The 22,968-nt window shown below is 27.4% G+C and overlaps 1 protein-coding gene across 1 annotated transcript; it reads right to left on the reverse strand.

Moving 5' to 3' along the window:
* Positions 1 to 2,991: 2,991 nt before the first annotated feature.
* On the reverse strand, positions 2,992 to 9,890 carry LOC114368399 (two-component response regulator ARR2-like). The gene is made up of 8 exons (XM_028325690.1): positions 9,791 to 9,890; positions 7,111 to 7,263; positions 5,898 to 6,266; positions 5,400 to 5,476; positions 4,413 to 5,249; positions 4,044 to 4,124; positions 3,143 to 3,235; positions 2,992 to 3,051 (listed from the first exon to the last, which is right to left on the reverse strand). The coding sequence occupies exons 1-8, from the start codon at positions 9,888 to 9,890 to the stop codon at positions 2,992 to 2,994; spliced, it is 1,770 nt and encodes a 589-aa protein (XP_028181491.1).
* Between the last annotated feature and the right edge of the window lie 13,078 nt (positions 9,891 to 22,968).

A 22,968-nucleotide genomic window follows, 5' to 3' on the forward strand; every position in this document is an offset into this window, starting at 1 on the left:
CTTATACGTGTAATTTGATTATAAATGAATTAAACAATTTGTAGGAGTTAAAACCCCCAAAATGAATTAAATAGTTTCCGACAGCTAAGCACCCCAAAAAAATGCAATTTCTCGTCATTTTCTGAGTGATTTTCTCGCACTTTCTATTGAAATTAAGAGGAAAGATGAAATAACATTGAGTTCTAGTATTTTTTTTTAAGTATGCTTGAGAAGATGAAGAGCAAAAGTAATTAAGTCTCTTAGACATGTCAAGGAATCGTCTAACGGAGTTACCACTAAAAACCAACAAAAATATCTTTAATTTTTACCGGGACCAAATTAATTTAAATTTTTTTATAAGGACAAAATTAATATTTTTCAAAATTTACAAGTACCTAAACATATTTTACCCTAATAATGATATTTCCATCTCCAACAATTTTTTAAATATTTATAACACAATCTAAAATATAAAAAAATAAAGATAAAAGGGTTATAAATAATCAACATTTATTTTTAAGTTCACAATAAAAAATTTAAATAAGACTGTATTAAATGACACTAATCACGATAATCTATAATTACTGCTGTAATTTTTCCTGAAAAAAAAAACTATTATTACTATTTTTTAAAAATAATAAAAATAGAGGTATGAAGTGCTTTTTTTCAACTACTTATGATAATAGTGGTTGATTCCAATTTTTCTAATTAGAATAATCAAAACATTAATCTCTCGAAATCATTTCTTGATTGCACTTAACCTATTGGTGAATATATATATATATATATATATATATATATATATATATATATATATATATATATATATATATATATATATATATATATATATATATATATCTATATTGGATTGAGCTTGTTCTGAATAGTCCATGATGGGTTGGAATATTCAATTGATGAAGTCTTTGCCTTCATACGATATCTTACTTAATAGTTGTCCCATTAGACAACTAATACTCTCTTTGATTTGATCAACCAATTATGATTCACGAGAGTCTTCTCTCATTCCAGTTTTCTACGTGGTTTGCTCAAATCTCATGAAAATAAGACAAATCAATTATTTATACCAGGTGCACAATTTTTATCATCTTATTTTCTCTCTTTATTCTCATGTGATAATATGTTATAATCTTGTATCTATGATCACAATCGAATTAAAGGTGTAAATCATATGAACCCTATTGAATCAATTATAAGATAGATTGAATTATGTTCTTATATATAACTGGATGCTTTAAGATGGCTAGAACATATTAAGGTGAAGCCAAATTCATTAATTTTTTGGGAGCTTTTGTTTACAAGTGAATCTTGATTCTTTCACCCAAAAAAAGTGAATGTTGATTCTTTCACCAAAAAAAAAAAGTGAATGTTAATTTATATGTCCAATACACTATTGGTTTCGATCAAGCAAATTAAGAGGTCAAGACTGTTCAAGGTGTAGCATGAAAAACCCTTTATTTTTTTTGCGCAGTTTCAAATTGAATGAAAGAACTCCTGGTGCCTTCAATTTGTAAAATCAATTGAGACCTTCTTTTCCATTCTATTGTGCACCTTTTCTCCCTTAAAATTGCATCTTTTTGGTACCTATTTTGAATATTGAATCAGCTGCCTTTTTTTTCGTTTTTTAACACGAATTAATTGTGGTTTATTGGTCAGATGCTTTATGCTATTAGCAGAATCTATTATTATTTCTTCAAAGAAAGAAGAATATATTATTAATTAAATATGTGTGGTGGGCCAGCCTGGTAGAATATCGTGGGGGCAAGTGTGAAGTGTGTTATGTACATGAAAGAATTTGTTAATCCATGGGTATGATGGACTATTCCTATAATTTTATGTGGAAATCGTGAAGCATCCCGATGTGGTGGGTTGTGGAGGATCGCTAAGAATTATGTCTTTGGAAAGAAAAATAATGTGCATGTTTGAATTCATATGTTAGTTAAATAAATTATACATGAGTATATTAGATTAATTAAGTTTTAAAAGCTTTTTTGTGATATAAAAAAAGTCTTACAGAATTTAATCAAAAAATTTAAATAATATTAATAAATTTTGTGGTATTTAATTAGAACTTTTTAAAAAGAATGTCAAAATCTAGTGGTACTCATTTGAAAATTTTTAAAACTTAAAAAAAAAATCTTCTAATATTAGAAAAGCAAATAGATTTCTATGGAATTTTTACTCTAAAAATAATGCATGAATGGGATTTAGAACTTGTTAAAGCCTTGTTTGGTGACGAGACAAACTAGAGGGAATGAAATGGTTGCTTCAAGGACCATGAAATTATATACGCATTTTGAGAACTGGAATTTGATTCCGTAGACAAATGCAAAGATAGCACAGGGAGAGAATGAGAGAAAACTGTACAAACCGAATGAATTGTTGGTTTTTATATATATGTTTGAATGTTTGATAAAGGACTTTGCAAATAGAATATGCACATTATATATATATATATATATATATCCAGTTCATTGATTCCTCACAAAAATTATGTTTGAAAATGGGACTAAATGTATAAAAAGGGATTTTTTAAAAGCAGTTCCACTAAAGTATGATTAACATTTCAAAATCAAGAGTATAACTTACACAACATTCTATACCAACGCCTATTGGCGCTGGTTAATTAGGGTGAAGTACTCACATATGTGGTATACTCGTGAAGCACCACTGGTAACCTCCTCATTATTGAAATTGGTAAAGTCAGGTTATAAGTGTGCTCCACTTGATACTGGAATTGAAGGAGAAGGTTATAAGTGCGGGTGAACAGTGTTGTTAAACGTTATACTATTGATTTTGAAATGTTAGTCCTACTTGTTCAGTGGAACCGCTTTTAGAGAAATCCATTCATATATGTCTATTCCCATTTTCTCTTACATTATTATTGTGAAGAATCATTGATATATATATATATATATATATATATATATATATATATATATATAAAATATATGTACACACATTTAACGTATGGTCCATGAAGCATCCTTCTCATTCTCCCTGGTTTTTCTCCTCACCGAACAGGGCTTCAATCAGTTCAAAATCCCAATCCTGCATTATTATTAAAGTAAAAATTCAATATTAGAAGCATTTCCAAATTCCAATTTCAATAGCATGAACATTTTTTAGTATGTTGACTCGCCTCATCAGTGGCCGAGTTATTTCCTGAGGAAACATCATTCATCACGAACCTGTCCAAGGGTTCCATGTTCGCATGTTCGTCATCACCTCCCATCTAGAAATCACAGAAGTTGGGTTATGTGGGTGAAACAAACTTGAATCTTTCATATATATATATATATATATATGGGTGAAACAAACTTGAATCTTTCATATTATATATATATATAAAGTATAAAAAAGAATTAAATTTAAATCCTATGTGCTTTTATGCTGTTTTTTATATAAAAAATGGAGTTTCACATTAATAAAAATTCACATTAAAAATCAACATAGATTATCAAAATGAAACTTCAACTCTAATTGAAAAGCAATACCAAAACCACATAAGAAATTGCATCTTAAGTTTTTTCCATATAAAAAATCTTTGAAGAGTTTTATTGGTTCATTAAGTTGTACTCACCAAAGGGAAAATATTCTTCATGCAAACTGTGGGGATTAAAAATACAGAAGAATTACCGTGCAAATTGTTAAAAACTAAACTTAATTACTTCGGTGAGACTTATTACCTTGTTAGAACTCTTGTTAGAGCTTGTTGAGGTCTCGTCTGGCATATTTGATGTGCCTTCGGTTGGGTTAATAATTACCTCACAAACTCTGTTAGACTGTTGCAATATGAAGATCGAGTAAAAAAATACATGGGGTTAGTGAGACATAAAAATGTGTTAAAAGGGAATTTTAATTTTCTTATATGTTTTACATTATTATGCTAACTAGTAATATGCGAAGATACTAATCTAGTCTAGTAAAAACAGAAAAAGAAGATTCAATGTGTGATATATGTCATATTTACTTATCAAATTTTAGAAAATTCATGTGTACACATTCCAACCATACAAAAGAGACAAAGGCAACAAATGTACCTTTTCAAGGGACTCCACAGCGTGATTAGAGATTGAAAAGTCAGACTTCAAAAAATCATTTGCATTATGGTTCTCTCCAGTCTGATTAAAACAACAAAAGAGTCACCACAAATACCAGATTCTAGTGACAGAAGTTTTTAATTGAAAAATGAGAACTTTAAATCTACACTATTAAATCATATTTGAATGGTTATTTTTTTTTATTTTAAAAAAAGCACTTGATGACTTTATTAAGTGGTCATGTAACCACCGACTAACTTTTAATCTTAAAACATTTATTTATAGTTATATAGTCTAGATTCATAGTTTTCACTTTCCACAATAAAAATAGCTCTCACTATATATAAAGTTTTTCTAAGTCTGACTTACCTCATTTAGATCCATTTCATCTAGCATCATGAAAAGATCAGAAAAGTCATCTTCGTTCAGCTGGTTGAAATTGTTCTCACCAATTGAAGTACCAATATCATTTTCTGCAACATTGCCCTGTAGTTGTTGTTGAGGCAGTGTTAGGTTCCCTTGAATATTTTCTTTTGGAAGCTCCCTTGAACAGCCCTCCCCAGCATTAGAAGTAGAGGCAAACACTCCTTGACCATTGCTTAAGTTGTGATTATTTCCAAATGAACCATAGTTTGGATACATAAATTGGTTGGCACCATGGTTCATACCTCCTCTTAGGCCATTTGTAAAATTCATCAAGCCATGTCCCATTACTCCATCTGATGGAAAGACAACACCAGCATTGTTGTAAGAGCTTTGTGCATAATATGGTTGGTTAGCATAGCTTCCCAACATATTTTGCTGGATATTATTGGCCCTGGCATTGCTTCCAAAGCTTGAATATTGTGCTCCAAGTCTTGCTTGATTCGAAGAACTACCATGACGTTGGTTGTGAAGCATTGTATTCAAGTTCAAGCCTTTGTGACATGGATGGGGAAATTGATGTAATCTTCCAAGTGGAGTGTTAGTCACACTTGAAACATTGTTGTAAGGTTTAACAACATTGGCTATTCCTCCATAACCTGATTGATGTTCTATTCTTTTTATAAATTGTTGTGCAGGAACACGAGATTTCTCACGTTTTGCTTGGATGTCATTTATCATTGATGCTGAAAGGCCAGAGGCAAACCTTGACCTTAGATCTCTGTTAGATAAGCCCTCAAGCAATCCTTTATCTGCTACTTTTTTTAGGAATATGCGATATTTCTGCAAGTTTTTTATGTTCATACTTGAGCATTAGAACTTGTAAGATGTGTATTATCCAAGAAAATGTAATTGAACTTAGATGGATATGCAAAATAGAGATTTACTAAGATTCTACCATGCATGTGAAAGAATAGAAGTTAATTAGCAAACCTGTAAGTGACTAGCAACATTTTCTCTAGTCAAGTTTGGCACATTCATGACTCGAACAATTGTCTTTGGGACAGCCTCTGAATAAGTAGAAAAATAAGCACATAGTTAGAACCAATTACGTTTAGCTACTACATAAAAGTAGTGATTTTTTTTTTCACACTCCTTTTACTACACTAATATACTTTACTCCTGAATCTATATCAATCTTCTTTTTAGAATAATTATAAACATACACACATCTTCTCGTCCATCTCATTTTTTCCTATCTTTCTGTGATAGTTCTTATCACATCACATATCACATTTGATACTTTTTTCCTTTCTCTATGTTTCTCTTCCTTGGGTTTACATTTTAAAGAACTCTTCTTTTGTTATCATTGTGTGTATTTACATTTCAACCAATTTACATAGGTACAAATGGAGTCTAAACAATTAAAAAAAAAGTGTGAGAAACTCATTGCATAATCTAGAAACCAAAAATTTGTAGCAGATTACTTACTCTCCAATCCAATTTGTTTTATGGCAAGCAAAAAGCGGTTGTGAAGATATGTTGTCCAAACAACCTTTGGTTTCTTTACAAGCCTAGAGCTTTCTTCACTTTGGCCTTCCTTATTCATTTGGGAACTCATTCTTGGGCAATACTTCCTTTTTCTCTTGTTCATATTCGATGATGTTGCTGAGTTAACATCCTGAATAGAAGTGTTATCACCTGGTACTGACCCCCCTTCATTATTTTGAATAGATAGTTTCTTTGCATATCGCCAAATGTCTTTGAAGTCATCCGCAGAAAAGGGTTTCAAAATATATTGTGCTGCACCATTTGCAAAACTCTTGGAAATTACAGTACTTCTTCCATCTGCAGACATAACTGCATGAAACAAAAAAAGAGAAGTCACGAATTGTGTCCTCTTCCCAGTCTCCCCAATAGAAAAATGACATTTGGTTAAAAAATAACATTTTCTATTCAGTTTGTTAGTGTGTGTGTTCTGCTAAGGTGTTTATTTTATTTTATTTTGTATTAAGAGACAAGAAAGTAGACACAAAAAAACACAAGTAATCTGAAACTCTTAAATCATTGGACAACAAACAATCAAAGCAGTAAGAATAAGATTGAAAAATTAACTCATGACCATTTCATCAAAAGAGACTCTAATACTATGCAGGAATATTCATCAAGCTTAAACGATTAGAATACACAAAATTAGTCATATATTAATGTATATCTAAGAGTAAAACAGCAATGCTTTAATCTTTATAGATGTGTATTTAATTTTATTTTAGTCCTTTTAAATCATTTTCTTTCAATATGGTTCAAGTGCGTACATGTAACATATATCCATTTGTATTCTAGTTATGTCTTTCCAAATTATCTTTCCAACTCCAAAAATGATGCTGAAATGAATGTGAGTTTATTTGAAACAAAAAAACATGTGAGTGGGTGCATAGATAAGGGACCAAACTAGCTAGTATTGTAGTACTTTTGTTTCTAATACATACCCTCTTATTCTAAACTTATGTAAATTACTTGTGAGTATGTTCTTTATTTATGTATGTATGATAAGATATTGTTTTTTAATCCATTAAATATGTTGAATTACATTGATACTATATACAGGGTCAACATTAGAGTGAAAGAAACAAAAAGAAAGTTTGTATATGCACTAAAAAGAAGAAAGCGAAAGGATGGTTTAATGTTTAAGAATGATACTCACTTAGCACTGGTATGTGGAATTGATTTTCAACACACTTTTGAAATTCAAATCCATTCATCCCAGATATATGAAGTTCTGTAATGAGAAGATCAATAAAGCCTCTGAACTCTCTAAGAATCTCCAAAGCATTTAGGGCGCTGTTGGTAGAGAGAACTGAAATTCAAAACCAAAGTAAAAATAAGCTCAATGAAAATTAAAATTTAATTACATGATGCCATAAAAAAATACGATTTTACCTTAAAATATGCAAAAAGTCCCATACATTAGGAAACTATCTAATGATGATGTATGATATGCACGTAATAAATAAGTACTTCTAATCCTTGCCACTAAAATCGTATATCTGTTCAAGTGTGGATTTTTTTTCCACATGTATCATTATTTACTAGTAATTATATTTGAAACACGGTCTGACAGTAAATATTGAGATTTATTTGTAGAAATTTAACTCATAGTTTATCACATTATAAGAGACTAATCATATCTGTTAGTCTCAATTTCTATTAATTTGTTAAGTGTGGATATGATAAATCGATTGTAAACCGCTTGTCTCATATCATTACACTTTAAAAAAAAAATCATTCTTCCCTGTGATTAGTCTTTCTAAAATTTAGGTAGGATTCATTTTTTTTTATCAGTTTATGTCCCTTATTTGTATAGTCCTTTATTAATTGGCATGCCATCATTACCTAAATAATCTTCTTTCCCCACTTATCTATTTGTAGAGAGTAGTAAACCATTTATTTGGTCATCCCAAATATTACTTTCCTTCCTAAATTATCCTTAAAGTAATACAATTATATAAATAAATTTTAAAGTATTGAATTTCTATCAATGTAATAAGTACATTAATATATTTTGGCTAAGGTTACTTTATAAACTAATTTGAAAGATTTTTCAAACCTTTAGAAACTATTTTATATGATTTCTAAGACTTAAAAGAGATTATTTATATGTTGGACTATTTAAGAGAAAAATATTTCAAGAATAAAATTGAAGATTTATTTATACAGTAAAAGATGATGAGCTTCTTCACTAGCATAAAATTGGAGTTAGAGTATACTATGAATCCTTTGTTGTCACCAAAATCTGGCTCTATAAAATTGTCAAATGTGAATCTAATAACCTTTCAATACAAATAGTCATGGCTAAAAACAAGTCAAATTTGAGTTGAACATAACTCGATTTAAAAAGAATTGATACAACTAGAGTTCAATATGAATTTTTTTTATCTCAAATTTGAGTCAATTTAAAATTATAAATATTTTATGTATTTTATTTATTTGTTTATTTCATAAAGATATTTTACATTAATTAAAATAGTCAATTATATGAATTTAATATTATAAAATATATTATTTAGTTATCATTTCGAGTCATATATACATATATGGTTAATGAATCATGTTTAACAAATTAATTATCATTTCGAATCTCAAACTATATTCTGGCTCAATTCATTATCAGTGATATTAGTAGCCAAATTCCAATGATGAAGCTAGGTACATGATGAAAGAGACTTTTTTTCTTATGCTGCCGTCTAATTAAAAATTTCCATATACAATAAATTTATTAAATTTTATGAAAATTACTTAAAAACCATACATTTCATTATTTGTGAATGATTAACCATGTAAAATAGTTTTATATCATTAATATATAATTATTAAACTCTAACAAAAGACACAAATCAAAACTCAAATTTTTAAAAATTAATTAAAAAAAGTGAAACATGAAATTAGATCTTGAAATTCACAAATTTCGATTGTTAATGAAAAAAAAATTAGAGAGGTGGGAAAAGAGAAAAGAAAGAGAGAGATAGAAATATATCGTGAAAAATATTAAATTCTTATTTTCATGGAACTTAAAATTTTATAATTTTAGAAGATCAAAATAGTTCTACAAATTAATAAAATTTCGAATATTTTTTTAATTTTTGGTAATCAAAATCCAAATTCCAATTTTGGGTTTTGTGCCAAAGAATAAAAAAGTTATATGCAAAGTCACCAACAAAACTGTATGCACGCACTAAACCATGAATATTGAATATCTTAGAAGATTTTCTACACATACACGACGAGCCAATACTCAATATGCATTGACATGAAAGTTTTGGTTCAAGAAGTTCTACCTGATGAGTTTCAAAACATATATAGGATAATTAATTTTAATATTGCGAGAAATTTTTGTATTTTATCTCTGTTACTAACTGACGACTATTTTAATTAAATAATTTTAATTATCTCATAAAACACATTCAGATTGATAGTTTTTTCATATAAATTACTTATACAAAATTTTATATTAATCTAAAATTATTTAATGTATTATTCCTGTACACTAAAATTGACATAATATATACCTTTAAAATATACAATAATATGAACACTCAATAATATCAATAGAATATAGTTGAATAATTTGATTCTCTTATTATTTAATTTTTATAAAATTTGACCCAAATTAATAGTCATAGTGATATATAAATATACTTCATCGGATGAATTAATAAAATCCATATAAACAAGAATATTATGAAAAAGTGGTACAAATATATATATATATATATATATATATATATATATATATATATATATATATATATATATATATATATAATCCCAATATAAACAAAATGTTATACAACATTGGTTAATTAAATAAGCACAGAAACATGTACCTTTGTATCCTAATGAGTTGAGTACATTAGCAACAATGGCCAAAGAAGTATCATCATTATCCACAACCAAAACACTGATATCAACTCTCTCATGTGCCATTTTCTGAGTTTTTTTTCCGACCTTTTTTTTGTCTTAGACTTGGAGCTCTCAAGAAAAGCACTGTAAAAAAACACTGAAAGTCTAAGACTATATAAAGAGGAGTTCTTTCAATTCATTTAGCGAAAAATGATGGTTAGAATGACTTACATGTGTCACTTCAGTTCTTCAAGAAGAGAGACAAGAAAAGTAGAGAAAATCTTTTACCAGAACTTATCCCTTATATTGTCTGATTTGTACCTTTCAATATTTTTCTTTCAATTTATATAGAGTTCTTTTGAAATAGTTATACATATATTTGACATTCAACTCGGAAAAAACCTTTGGTCAAAAGTTAATGTTTATTATATTTTCCATGTATAATTTATTTTATGGGAAATTCCTTTTTTCGAAGATTTGACAATATTTTGTAATGTCTCTTTATGTGTTAGCCATTTAATTTTTACCAAAAAAATTAAAAGCTATGAAGCTTCTTTTGTGAGATACTCCGCATCTAATTTTTTTAATAAATATAATAGCATACGTAAGTGAAAAAATTGTACATTATCATTTAATTATAAATTAATACATGTATAATAAATTTTATTAATTTTTATAATAATTAATTTAAAATTCAAATTAAATACAATTTTTAATTGGTGTAAAAAATACTTATATTATGTATAGATATTGAACTCAGACTTTTTTATTTCAGACTAATTTATATTAAGTTGAGCGAATTAGATTTTAAAGATAAAAGTCATTAAATATAATTTTTGGTTGTTGTGTAAAAAATTATACTATGTATAGATATTAAACTCCTCTTTGGTTAGTACACTTTTTTTTCACACGGTAAAAAACAAAAGATATATTTAATACGACTTTTATCTTTAAAATTGGTCAACTCAACTTAATATAAATTAGTCAGAAATAAAAAAGATCGAACTTAATATCTATATATAATTAATTTTTTTTACACTATCAAACAATTACATAAGATTACATTTAATATGACTTTTAAATTAAAGATATTCCACGAAATAAATAAAAAAAAGTACGAGCTTTAAATTATTTTTTTTACTCAGCTTTTAGATTTTTTATTTTATTTTGAGCATGTTGAAGTATTTAGTCGACTTATGGTTATATTGAAGGGTGATGGAGCTAGAACACATATTTTGGTTCACTATATTATTTTTCAGCTTCGAATGTAAATTAATGATGTGATAAAAACGATGGTACAAAGGTTATCCATTTTTTTAAGTATTTTTTGCAACTCAATTGTTGATGTTTAGCTTTAATTAGTTAGCGCTCTTCTCAGTTTTTGTCTAATTGCATCAAAATTCAGAAACAAAAAGTAGATGAAAAATATATTATACATTGATCAGTATAAAAGACAGTTCCACACTATCATAAAATGTCTTAAAATAAATGAAAATATAAAATAGATTTGTTGACAGTCATAAGACAATTTTAAGCTATCATGTGACAATTTTACCAAAAAAAAAAACTATACTTTATAGTAAGTTTGTTATTTTTTTATAACAAATATCTTAAAATCCATACAATAATGATATCTAATTAATTGACGGGGTAAATTTTTACACTATGCATAGCTATTAAAATCGTAACAAATATAATGTCAAATTATTGTAATTGTTAATATTTAAAAATTCGAGAGTTTTCATGCAAAAGTTTTTAAAAAATTATCATTAAATTAATAATTATGAGTAATAGTATATTTGGTTAAACTTAATATTATTAAAATAGTTACTTACTTTTTAAAATTCTATATCAACATGCTGACAAACATAAATTAAATTTTTATTAACATAATTTCAACTATACATGTAATATATTTTTTAAAAAATCATATAAATTCAGTAAGGTCAGTATAGTGGTCAAATATATATAGTCAATTTGCACAGAGTTTCAGATTAAAACCATTTACCATTATATATATATATATATATATATATATATATATATATATATATATATATATATATATATATAGAAATTTCGAAGGACATGTAGAAATTTCGAAGTTAAAAAAAAAAAGGGAAACACCTCTTTAATTACTTTGCAAAACAGCCCAATCTTGTTCATTAATTATATATATTGAAACTAATTAATGAAATTAAAATAAATGTGAATTTATAATATTAAATTTAACTAATGAGTACTTTAAATAATTAATTAATAAGTATTTAATATGTGTATATTCATACTTTTGATTACACAAAAAGTATTAAATGTATTTTAATATCAATGTAATAAATATTTTACTTTCTATGTACACCTTTTGAAAATCTACATAATAATTTAGCATAAAATCCCAACTAAATGAGCACTAATTTTTTGACAAAAGGTTGGATTCAAGACAATTAAAATTAAAATTTATATACTTCTTTCGTTCTAAAATGATTATAATTTTAACTTTTAAAAAAAATTATAAATTAATTGATGATTTTACTTTTCAATGAGATATTTAAATATCTATTTCAATTTTACTCTCAAACAAATTAACTTGCCTTAAATGATTTAATAATACATTTATTAAAATTTAAAAAAATAAGGATATTTTAATAAAATTATCCTCTAATAAATATAATTTTCTTAAAAGATTAAAAAATAAAATTTAATCTCTGAAAGTATAAAAAAGTGAGACAAATTTGTCTCACTGTTAATAACCTCTCTTTTTCATAATGTTTGACTAAAAATTAAAAAAAAACTAAAGTATGTTTGACACTTTTCATCCATTTGCAATCAAATTTAAATTCTAAAGAAAATATCATATTTGAAAGAGATGTTGTTTTTTTCTTTTCTTTTCTTTTTTTTTGCAAAAAGTACTACAACTTCACAACGAGTAAATGTGATTTGAATTGAATTTACGAGTCGAACTCTACTATTTTAAAACATTAATTTGTAATTAAGGTTATTTTAGGATGAATTTTTCATGAAAAATTATAATAAAATAAAATTAGGATGTAAAATAAATTAGTTTTTTATAGATTAATAGTTATCTTCGTCCCTAAAAGTGTGTTGTCATGACAAATTCATTTCCTAAAAGAGCTTACGTGACATACAAGGATAGAAATGTCATGAAATTAATGTTCACTTGATATAAGTACTAAAGTTATTGATAAATACATCAATAAATATATTAGTTTATTGACATTTTCGTCCTTCAAAGGTACAACTTAGTGACAAATATATTCATAAAATATATAAATTTAATTAGTTGACATCACTAATAAGATATATGAACCAACCAAATGTTAGACTTAGAAGTTTTTAATTTTCTTACTGTAAATATTTATTACAATGTATTTTAATTATAATTATATTGGTAATGTCAACTTATCATAAAGAAATCAAAACTCAAGAGGAGCTAAAGCAGGGATAAGTTCTATTTATAAATGCACCAACAACATGTTAAACTTAGACGTTTCTGATTTTGTTATTACAAATATTTATTATAATATGTTATAATTATAATTATATTTATATTGTCAACTTATCACATATGAATCAAGACTCAGAGGTAGAACCTATCCTTGCCTTGCCTCCTCTTGAGTCTTGATTTCTTTATGACAAGCTGACATTATAAAAATAGTTATAATTATAATAAGTTATAATAAATATTTACAATGACAAAATAAAAAACTTTTAAGTTTAATGTGTTGTTGATGTATGTATCTTGCTACTGATGTTAACTAATTATGCTTTTATATTTCGTGGATATATTTGTCAGCAAGTTGTATCTTTAAAGATAAAAATATCAATAAGTTGTTAAATTTATGGATGTATTTTTTATTAAGTTGTATCTTTGAATGACAAAAATGTCAATTAAAATTAGGAATGCATTTGTCTGGCACTTTAATCAGTATATCCACCTGGGTATAAATTTCATGACATGTTTGTCCTTACATGTCACATTGAGAGTTTTCTAATGTTAATGGATAAAATTAATGATGAGATGAATTTGTCATATTTTTTACACTTTCAAAGACTAAATTTTATTTTTTCATCTTTCATGAACAGATTTGCTAACGCAACACACTTTCAAGAACGAAAATGACTATTCATTCATTTTCTATAGTTAAAATTAGTTTATGCACTTAACTTTTGTAGAACTCTCTCATTTAATTTCTCTAAAATGCATAAGTTGTTTTTTTATGGGAGACAATTCATTTTAATTTTTATATAAATATTTATGGATAATATTTCCAGAAAAAACTAAGACGGATTTTTATCATTTTTTTATTGTTGTTCTCTAGAAAACAATGCTTCAATTTCACGTGGAACCTATTAATGATAGAATCCAATAAGTAAATCATTAAAGATAGTAAAAATATTTCTTTATTTACATTTAATAGTAATGCTAATCGATTGAAACATGACACTTTAAGAGTGTTAATATCGAAGTTTAATTTATTACTGATGACCACAAGAAGACAATACAAATATGTTGCTCCAAAACTAGGATGAAGTATGCTAAAGAAATATAGTTCATATAATTATTAATTAGAAGCTTAATTGTTAAAATATATATGTAGCAAAACATTAACTGTTTAAATCTTAACTCTTTGTTGGTCGTCCCAAAGTGCATTATCTACAACCTATTGCAGACAAAATAAAAATCAAACTCTTATCCTGGAAAGGTGCTCTTTTGCCCATAATGGGAAGGGTTTCAATTGGCAAACTAAATTATTCAAGGCATGTTGGTAGCCATTGACATTACATATTGCATTGGGTAAAAATACAACATTATTTTTATAAAAATTTATGTTAAGATTTGATCAAATAATATCAATTTTTATAAAAATTGATATTAATATCATTGGTTTTTAAAAATCGATGTTAACATATTCACAACTACATCAATTTTTTAAAAATCGATGTTAATGAACTCAAATTATTTATAATTATGTTTTTTTTAACATCAATTTTTATAAAATAGTGTGTGAGGATAATCTGTGTGTAAATTTTCTGGAAAACTATGGGGTTTCTAATCAGGGATTCATTTGGTGGGATTCCCTTCCTAGTTTCCTTAGAACAATATGCCTTCGGGGTATAATAGGACTCTCTTCCTATAGATTTTAATGTTTTTTCTTTTTTAGGGGTTTCACTTTATGTCCCCCCATGCATGTCCATGTCCATTTCTTTCTTCTTCTTTTTTTAATAAATTGTCAGGTGCTGCATATGATCAATAGATCTAATATTGTCAATCTAGTTGAGATTATTATGTCTATTGTGATATTCAGCACTTCAGATTCATTAAAAATCAAATCTTAACAACTTAATAATTTGAACATTATTTTATCCATGTGTTATAATTAAGTAAGAGGATTCAATTATGAGAATTAACAATGACAACGTTGTTCGTTACATTTTATTTCTATGAACGGTATGTCTTGTAACTAATACATTTTTTTAGCAAATTAAAAATTGTCTAATATCCTTTAAAAAAACTGTCTAAAATGTACGAAGGAAGCATCCAAAGCTAGCAAAATGTGGTCTAAGAAAAAAAAATTAATAATCACTACTACATATAGTATATTTTGTAACATTTAAGCTGTAACGTTTATAAAAATGTTGTTATTGCCTATTAAGTAAAACTTTTCCTAACATCTATTAAAATAAATGTTGCAATTGTTTAATAAGTACAATTTTTCCAAACATTTGTAAAATAAACGTTACCAATCTCTCTCTGACAATCAAATCTTGAATATTGCCATTGGAATCCTCTATTCGGCATGAAATTTTGTCTTGATATTACTACCTGTGCTAAGTATGACTTTGTTGTGGTTAAGGCGTTTGACATCACACTCTAACTCAAAACCTTAAGGATTAGGTTTATGGATCTTTTTCTTACTTATATGGTGCTCAATCTTTTTACTTCTATCCAATATGGGACTTCACCTCACATTTGTAATCCAACATGTTCTTCCTCTTTTAGTATCTAGCACTTAGTTGAGTATTTTACAAACTAGTACACTTGGTCCTCTATGACCCAATCTTTTGTACCATAAAACAATAGAAACTCACTATGAATGGAAATAATAACTAACTGGTTTCTACTTTACTGAATAGTCTAGTATGAATGGAAATAATAACTAACAGGTGGATGAAGTACAACAAGAAGTAAGTGAAGATTAACCTAAATCTAAGTTATATTTTCTATTTCTATTTTTTTGGACCGTGATTAGAGGTTTGTTACTGACACTGATATTTGTTTCAGCTATTTGGACTTCTACCGGTGTAATGGATTATTGATAGGCAATTTATAGAGAAAAAAAGTGTTAATGATTATAATGGTTTCTTTTGTCTCATTTTATAGTTTCTTTTGAAAATGTTTAAAACTTTCCTTTTGATTCCAGAATCATAGCAACTAGCATGTATTCGTAGATTAAAATCCCCACCCAATTTTAGACTAGGTCCAGAATTGCTTAAGTTGAGGTGAGTCAGAGATCACTTGAAAAAATCAAACAAGTGGTTGGTTTTCTAGTTGGTACAAACATAGTTAACAACTAATTCAGTTAATTATGAATGAAAAGCAAAGTTTTTATGAGGTTTTTCCGTCTTTGAATTTGATGCATTTCTACAAATGGTTTTATTGATCTTGAATCTCCCATGAAAGCAAAACCTTTCCTCAAGTACAATAGATAGGAAATATAATTTTGCGCATGACATAGGTTTGTGCTTAACATTTTCTACTGCCAACTATTGTTCCTTTTCTTGACCTTTTATCAAGTTCATTTTGATTGTTTTTGTTTGTAATGAATTGAACCTAATGGCTCCCATTAACAAAATCTGTCTTGGAAGTCTACTAATCACTTTTATCAGATACATAATTTTTAATACATGTTTTCATATTTTATGTTCCTTAATTCACATATACAAAAAAAAAATGTAGTTTTTTTTACCTCAATAATGAGGATGATGCACAAGTAGATAAACTTGCCAAGGAAAATAATGAGCCTGCTATATAACAGTGCTACTGTTACCATTTTTTTTGTTCTATGACAGGGATGTGCTCTGGACCCAATTATCCTTAACCTTGATGAGCCTCCCCTCCCCTTTCATTGAGTTTTAAAATCTTCTTTTGTTTTGTCATTTGTGCCAGGTTTTCAGTGCAATGGACTCTGGCAACTTGAATTTGCTACCCCATATATAATTTTATAGTTATTTTCTTTTAATTTTGGGACTTCTGAGTCTCTAACACATTTCACTTGTATTTTTACAGAATTTGTTTTACTCTCTACTTGTTTTACTCTAGTGTGTTTTCTAATGGATTTTGTACCTTGCATTTGGACTTTTGTTGCAGCTTCTGTATCTGCTACTGTTGTGTGATATCTATAAGACAAGGCATATTTTCTAAAGCTTCAGGATGGCAGGTGAAGATCACTTAATTACAAGCAAATAAGTTTATATTGCTAGGAAATCTTTCTATTTTAGTGGATTATCCCCCTTCCCCCTTTGTCAACTTAATAGAAATTTGTTTATGCCTTGTGCTTTTTTTTCAGTAACTTATTATGGACAATTCCTACTTATACAATTAATCACTACTTGCCATGTGCCACACTTATAGCAGTGTTTTATTATTTACTTGTTCTAAGGTGAGTTTGTTGCCTACTCAATGTTGTGATTGCTTATAAAGACTTGTGTGTGTGTGAATGACAAGAAAGACAAAAAAAGGAGACTAGTTGGGGGTTTGGAGTGTAATGAAAAGAGAGTTAATAGAGTGGTTCTAGAAAAAGCTGCTCAATTAGGTAAGCTAGGCCTGGATTTGGTTGGGTGAGGTATGTAGAAATTGGTAAAGGATTAAGAAGGGAAAGAGAAAAACAAAGATTAAAAATGGTAAGAGATAGGAAGCTTTATCGTGTAGAGTGTTGGCAGCAACAAATGTGAGAATCCTGGTGTCATTTTATTAGACTTCTTTCCTCTTTGTTTTGTGCACTCATCAATAGTGCCTTTGGCTGCAGTCGCAGTCTTGTGTGTTATGTTTCTGCCTCACTACTACTCTCTATGTCTCTCTTCATGTTTTGTGTATTAGTCTATTTCACGTGTTTCTTTGCATCTCATTTTGATGGTCTAAGATGATCAAAGGAACCAAAAAATGATTCTTTGCAACTTAATATGTTGAAATTTATTATTTAGCCATCTTAATTGATTTGTTTAATGCATGGTACTATGTTAAACGTAGTAAGATAGTACTATATATACCAAAAAATTCCATATGTACCATCAGTTATTTAATTATGTTTGCTTATTTAATGAAGTTTTTAACTTTTATGACCACAAACACTTGATGAGATTGAATAAATTATCTTACTTTGTTTCAATAATAATGTTGTGACCAGGGATACATTGCCATTGATGATCAAGGAATAATGCTTGATTGTGAAAGATATCACAACATAGATCAAAACGTGAAGAGTTGACAAGTTGGACTTTCAATGCTACTGCCATCTGTTGATATGATTTTCTTATTTTTAAGTTGATTCATAGGATCATATATTTGATAGAAAATAATGTATTTATGGTAATAATTAAGAAAGATTATACATTATTATGTAATTATTGTATAATGCTTTAGTGGTTTATAGGGACCATTTTTGTATATTATATTAAATTAGAGTTTTTGTAATTCCTATATGTAATTTTTATATAAAATTCTTTCTTTTTGAAAACAATATAACTTTGACTGCAAAGTGCTAGATCGTATTGCCTTTGATTTTCACATGTTTCCATGTGCTTTAGTTGTATGCATACATTTATTTTCTAATTAGTAGTTTTAGAAAATGTAATAATACATTTTTCTTATTCTACAATTTATTTTATGGTGTTAAGAAAATTACTTAATATCTAATAAAAGGTATAAATCATGTATTTTAAAATATTACAAAAAATGACATTTTATTGTATTTAAAAAAAAAGAAACGAATTAGTAACATTTCTTGAATGTTACAAAAGATATATATTAGCAACATTTTTAGAATATTGCCTTTGTATTGAAAAAATGTTGCTGAAAGTTTTTAGTGATAATTTTATAAATATTGTTATTAGTATGAAAAAAATGTTGCTAAAAGTTTTTAGTAAAATTTGTATAAATATTATTATTAATATGAAAAAAATATTAAAAATATTTAACAACATGGATATATAACATTTGATAAAATATAAAAAAAAACATATTAGTAATATTTATTCATGTTTTTGAGATATTTTTTGAATGTTAAAAAAAACATATTTTATTGTAATGTAATGATGTCAAAGTTTTAATTAAAAAGTGGGAATCCTAACACATACTTTGAATATGCAACCTAGCTAACATAGTTTTGAACTCAGTATTATTCCCACATATGGGGCCACTATTATTGTCTCATTTGGAGGTAGGAGAAAAAGACATAATTCAATGAAATAATCTACATATGGATTACGGTTTATGTATGACAATGAATGTGAAAGTTTTGGCGACAAATGTGCATGATAAAAGATGTAAAGCTCAAGAAGTGTGAATGTAACTTATATCATAAAAGATACTCTAATAGAAGCGTAGCATTAATGGTGAAACCCATCTTCTTTTACCTTTTACCTACTTTTTCTTAATAATGGTCTTTAAAGAAGTTTCAATCTTAACACGTGGGATATTCGTTGGTATGTGTGCAAGAAGTTGTATATCCCTACTATACCTATATGAGGGTACTAGGGTAATCTTCTCTTCTCCAATGAAGTATCTCATTTGTCCTCTTTTCCATGAATTTCTTCTCCGATGTGACAGGGGTGTGGGTACCTGCTAAGGTACTCCAACGGCCTAAAACTCCTTGATATTGATATTGTAAATGAGAGTTATAAATGAAAATGAACAATGTTATTTTGCCTCAAGAATCTCACCTTTGATATAGACATATTAATGGGCCCATGAGCTTCACCTTTAGGGTTAGCCATGACCCGTGATTACTTGCTAACGAGGTCTAAATGATAATTATATTACCTTTAAAGTAATTTTCTTCTCTTAATCCATAGTGTGCTTCTCGTATTTTCATGATCAAGGGGGTGTCAGGCCTTGGGCAAGGGGATGTGCGGCCTAGGTCAAGAGGTATGTACCCAATAGGGGTATTTGGCTCTATTTGAGGATGGTGTTAGGCTTTGGTCAAGGGGTATCCAAACTAGTGTTAGGCTTTGGTCAAGGAGATAGAAGAACTGGAGAACTGAAAATCCATGAGATGGGGAAAGGAAAATATGAAAGGTTTTTTTTTAGAAAAAAAAAAAAAACTAGTGTTAGTTGGTATTGGAACATTTCTAGATCTTTTAAGAGGTGGTACTGTTAAAAAAAAATCTTTATTTATTTTTAATAATGAATGTGTTGTGAATTTACTTTTGTTTGTCCATCATTTCTTTTAGAAAAATAAGTTACATAATAATCAAAAATTTTGTTTTAAAAAATAGAACCATTTATTAAAATAAGTTATTTTATCTTTGTAATTTATAATTTTTAACTGGATATAGAAAAGTTATTGTCAGAATATTTAATTTATGTAATAGAACTTACAATAAATTTAAATAATGTACCGGCCGAATTGTACGGACTATATATATCACTTGCATATCAATTATTATTAGAATAAAAATATATTTGTTATTTCCTAATTCTTTTTTAAATCAATCATAGAATAAAAGTATGTTTATCTTGTTTAATATTATTATTTTTAACTAATCAAACAGACTCAGAGTACAAGTCCAAAACTAATTCTATACTATTAAAAACAAAACAAAAATCTAATTAATTCATGCTGAGTTGGACCCACCAAACAAGTTGGTAGTTGATGAATCTACGCGTTTCAGCGTAAAGAAATGTAAAAGAAAATTAATACACTAAAAAGTCTATTCGAGTACCTGTGTTCTTTTGTTTTATCTTCAGAATTCGTTGCTTGTACATATTAAATTAAATTATAATTTATTGTACGTAAAAAGATTGATGATAATAAGAAAATCAATGGGCGGTTATTAACTGTCAACCGTGTTTTATAAACAACAATGTGTTATCTTGTCAGAAAAGATATGTTAGGTTACCGGTGTTAGCAACGTAACACATGTCAAGCTAAAAAAAAAAAAAAATCTGCACACGTGTCAAATTTAGCATAGCAAGAAGAAACCAAGTGGTATTGTCTATTTTTGGTATTAAAATTTGTCAAAATTTCACCTATTTTATGTATTTGGCTTGATTCGTTAAGTGGGAGGCCAATTTATTTGTCTGGTATTCATTTAAGTATATTATTTAAATCTACTTAATATTTTATGTCACAAAATTTGGCTATATAAAGTTTATGATGTAGGCTTTTCAGCTTTTATCTATTTGATGAATTTTGAGAAAGAAAATATTAGAAGCTCAAGAAATTAAAGATGTGTTTGGTTATGTTTTTGTTTCTTAATTAAAAAATCTATTTTGTAATTAATTTTTAGATTATATAAATGGAAAAAAGAAGACGTAAAAATGCAAAGTATAACATGATTAATCGATAACTAAAAGTGGAGAGTCAAAATAACTTAAAAATGTTCTTATTTCTGATTTTTAAAATTGAAAAATAGATATTAATTTAAAAAAATAAAAAAATACACTTATTAAATAGTTTTTAATTTTTCTCTTTTAAAAATATTAATAAACCATTTTCAGAAACGCGAAACGTACACGCCTAAGAGACTTATCTGATGTTTGGTAAGATTTTTATATAGAAATTAAAATAAAAGAAAAGACCTGGCAGATAATATTGCTAAGTACTATGGGACAGGATCAAACAAAGTTCAATAATATCTCCAAGGAGATAAAAAGCACAAACAATAATTAACATCATGACTTAAAAACCTACTTCTACAATATAGTACAGTAGCAAACAAATGTGAAAGTAGAAGATTACAGTGCTTGAAATTAGGATTTCACGCTTCAAATTTATTATTGTTGGAATTTTAAGATATACTTATAAAATATCAATAATCACCCAGAACCCATTATATTAGATTATCAAGAAATGTTTTAGAAATACCTAAGAATTGGTGTTGTGCTAGATATCTTGTGATGGGTCTGTTTTGTAAAATATTTGCATGTTTTGTTATATATATTTTTATATAACTAAATTATATGTGAAAGTTGTAATTGAAAAAACATGTTATCAAAATAACCTCTATTGCGTAAGTTGATTTGATTGAATTTACATAGATACTACATGAAATTATTCATGCAAATTGTGTTCGACTCAAAGGAAGACACAATTTGGCAGAATAATTACATACTTGTGATGGTAAACATGTGACGATTATAAATAGTATAATTTTTCATGTGAATAATGAAATGTTCAAAGACAATCATTATTTGATCGGAGTAATCATCATATAAGTTTTCCATATGAGTAACGGAGTGTCCAAAGACAATCTTTGTTTGACAGAACTTATCACCACCAACATTTGATCAATGCGTTGAGAGTACCACTTGCAGTTAATCTTTTTCAATCCAAAGATTGAGGATTAATGGGGCGCTAGGTATCTTGTTTACGTATTGAAATTTACCATAAAGATTATTTTTGCATTGTATGTTTATTTTCTCTTATTTAATTGTTGTTGTTGCTACTACTATGGTTTAAAAATACTCATATTATTTGAATCTCAAATCTGCATATATAAAATTTAGAGTTTGGAAAAGGAGTCAGTTGAGAGTTGAGGATATTGCATAATTTTTTTTCCTAGAGAAGAAACAAGAGAACAAGATAAGAAATTTCCTTGTTGTTTTTATAGGATGAGACATATAAAAAAATGGAGTCCCCGTTACACTGTTTAGTGTGTGAAGAATGGTCAACTTCTCATTTTTTGTTTGTTTTAAAGTTAATTTTGTTTTGTATCACAAGACGTTAATGGATAGATTTTGATTCTACTACTCATAAAAGCATGTCTATATGATGCTACCTATGGAGTCATCCGCCAAGTGATAATGAAAGATTCTTCAACGTGGGCGATGACATAAAGTTGCAGTTGAAGCTATGAGAACTTTTATGTTGCTTTAAAAGACTCAATTTTATTTGAATTTGGTTGAGACATATATTGAGCT

Source organism: Glycine soja, chromosome 9 (genome assembly GCF_004193775.1).
Source record: "Glycine soja cultivar W05 chromosome 9, ASM419377v2, whole genome shotgun sequence".
NCBI lineage: Eukaryota > Viridiplantae > Streptophyta > Magnoliopsida > Fabales > Fabaceae > Glycine > Glycine soja.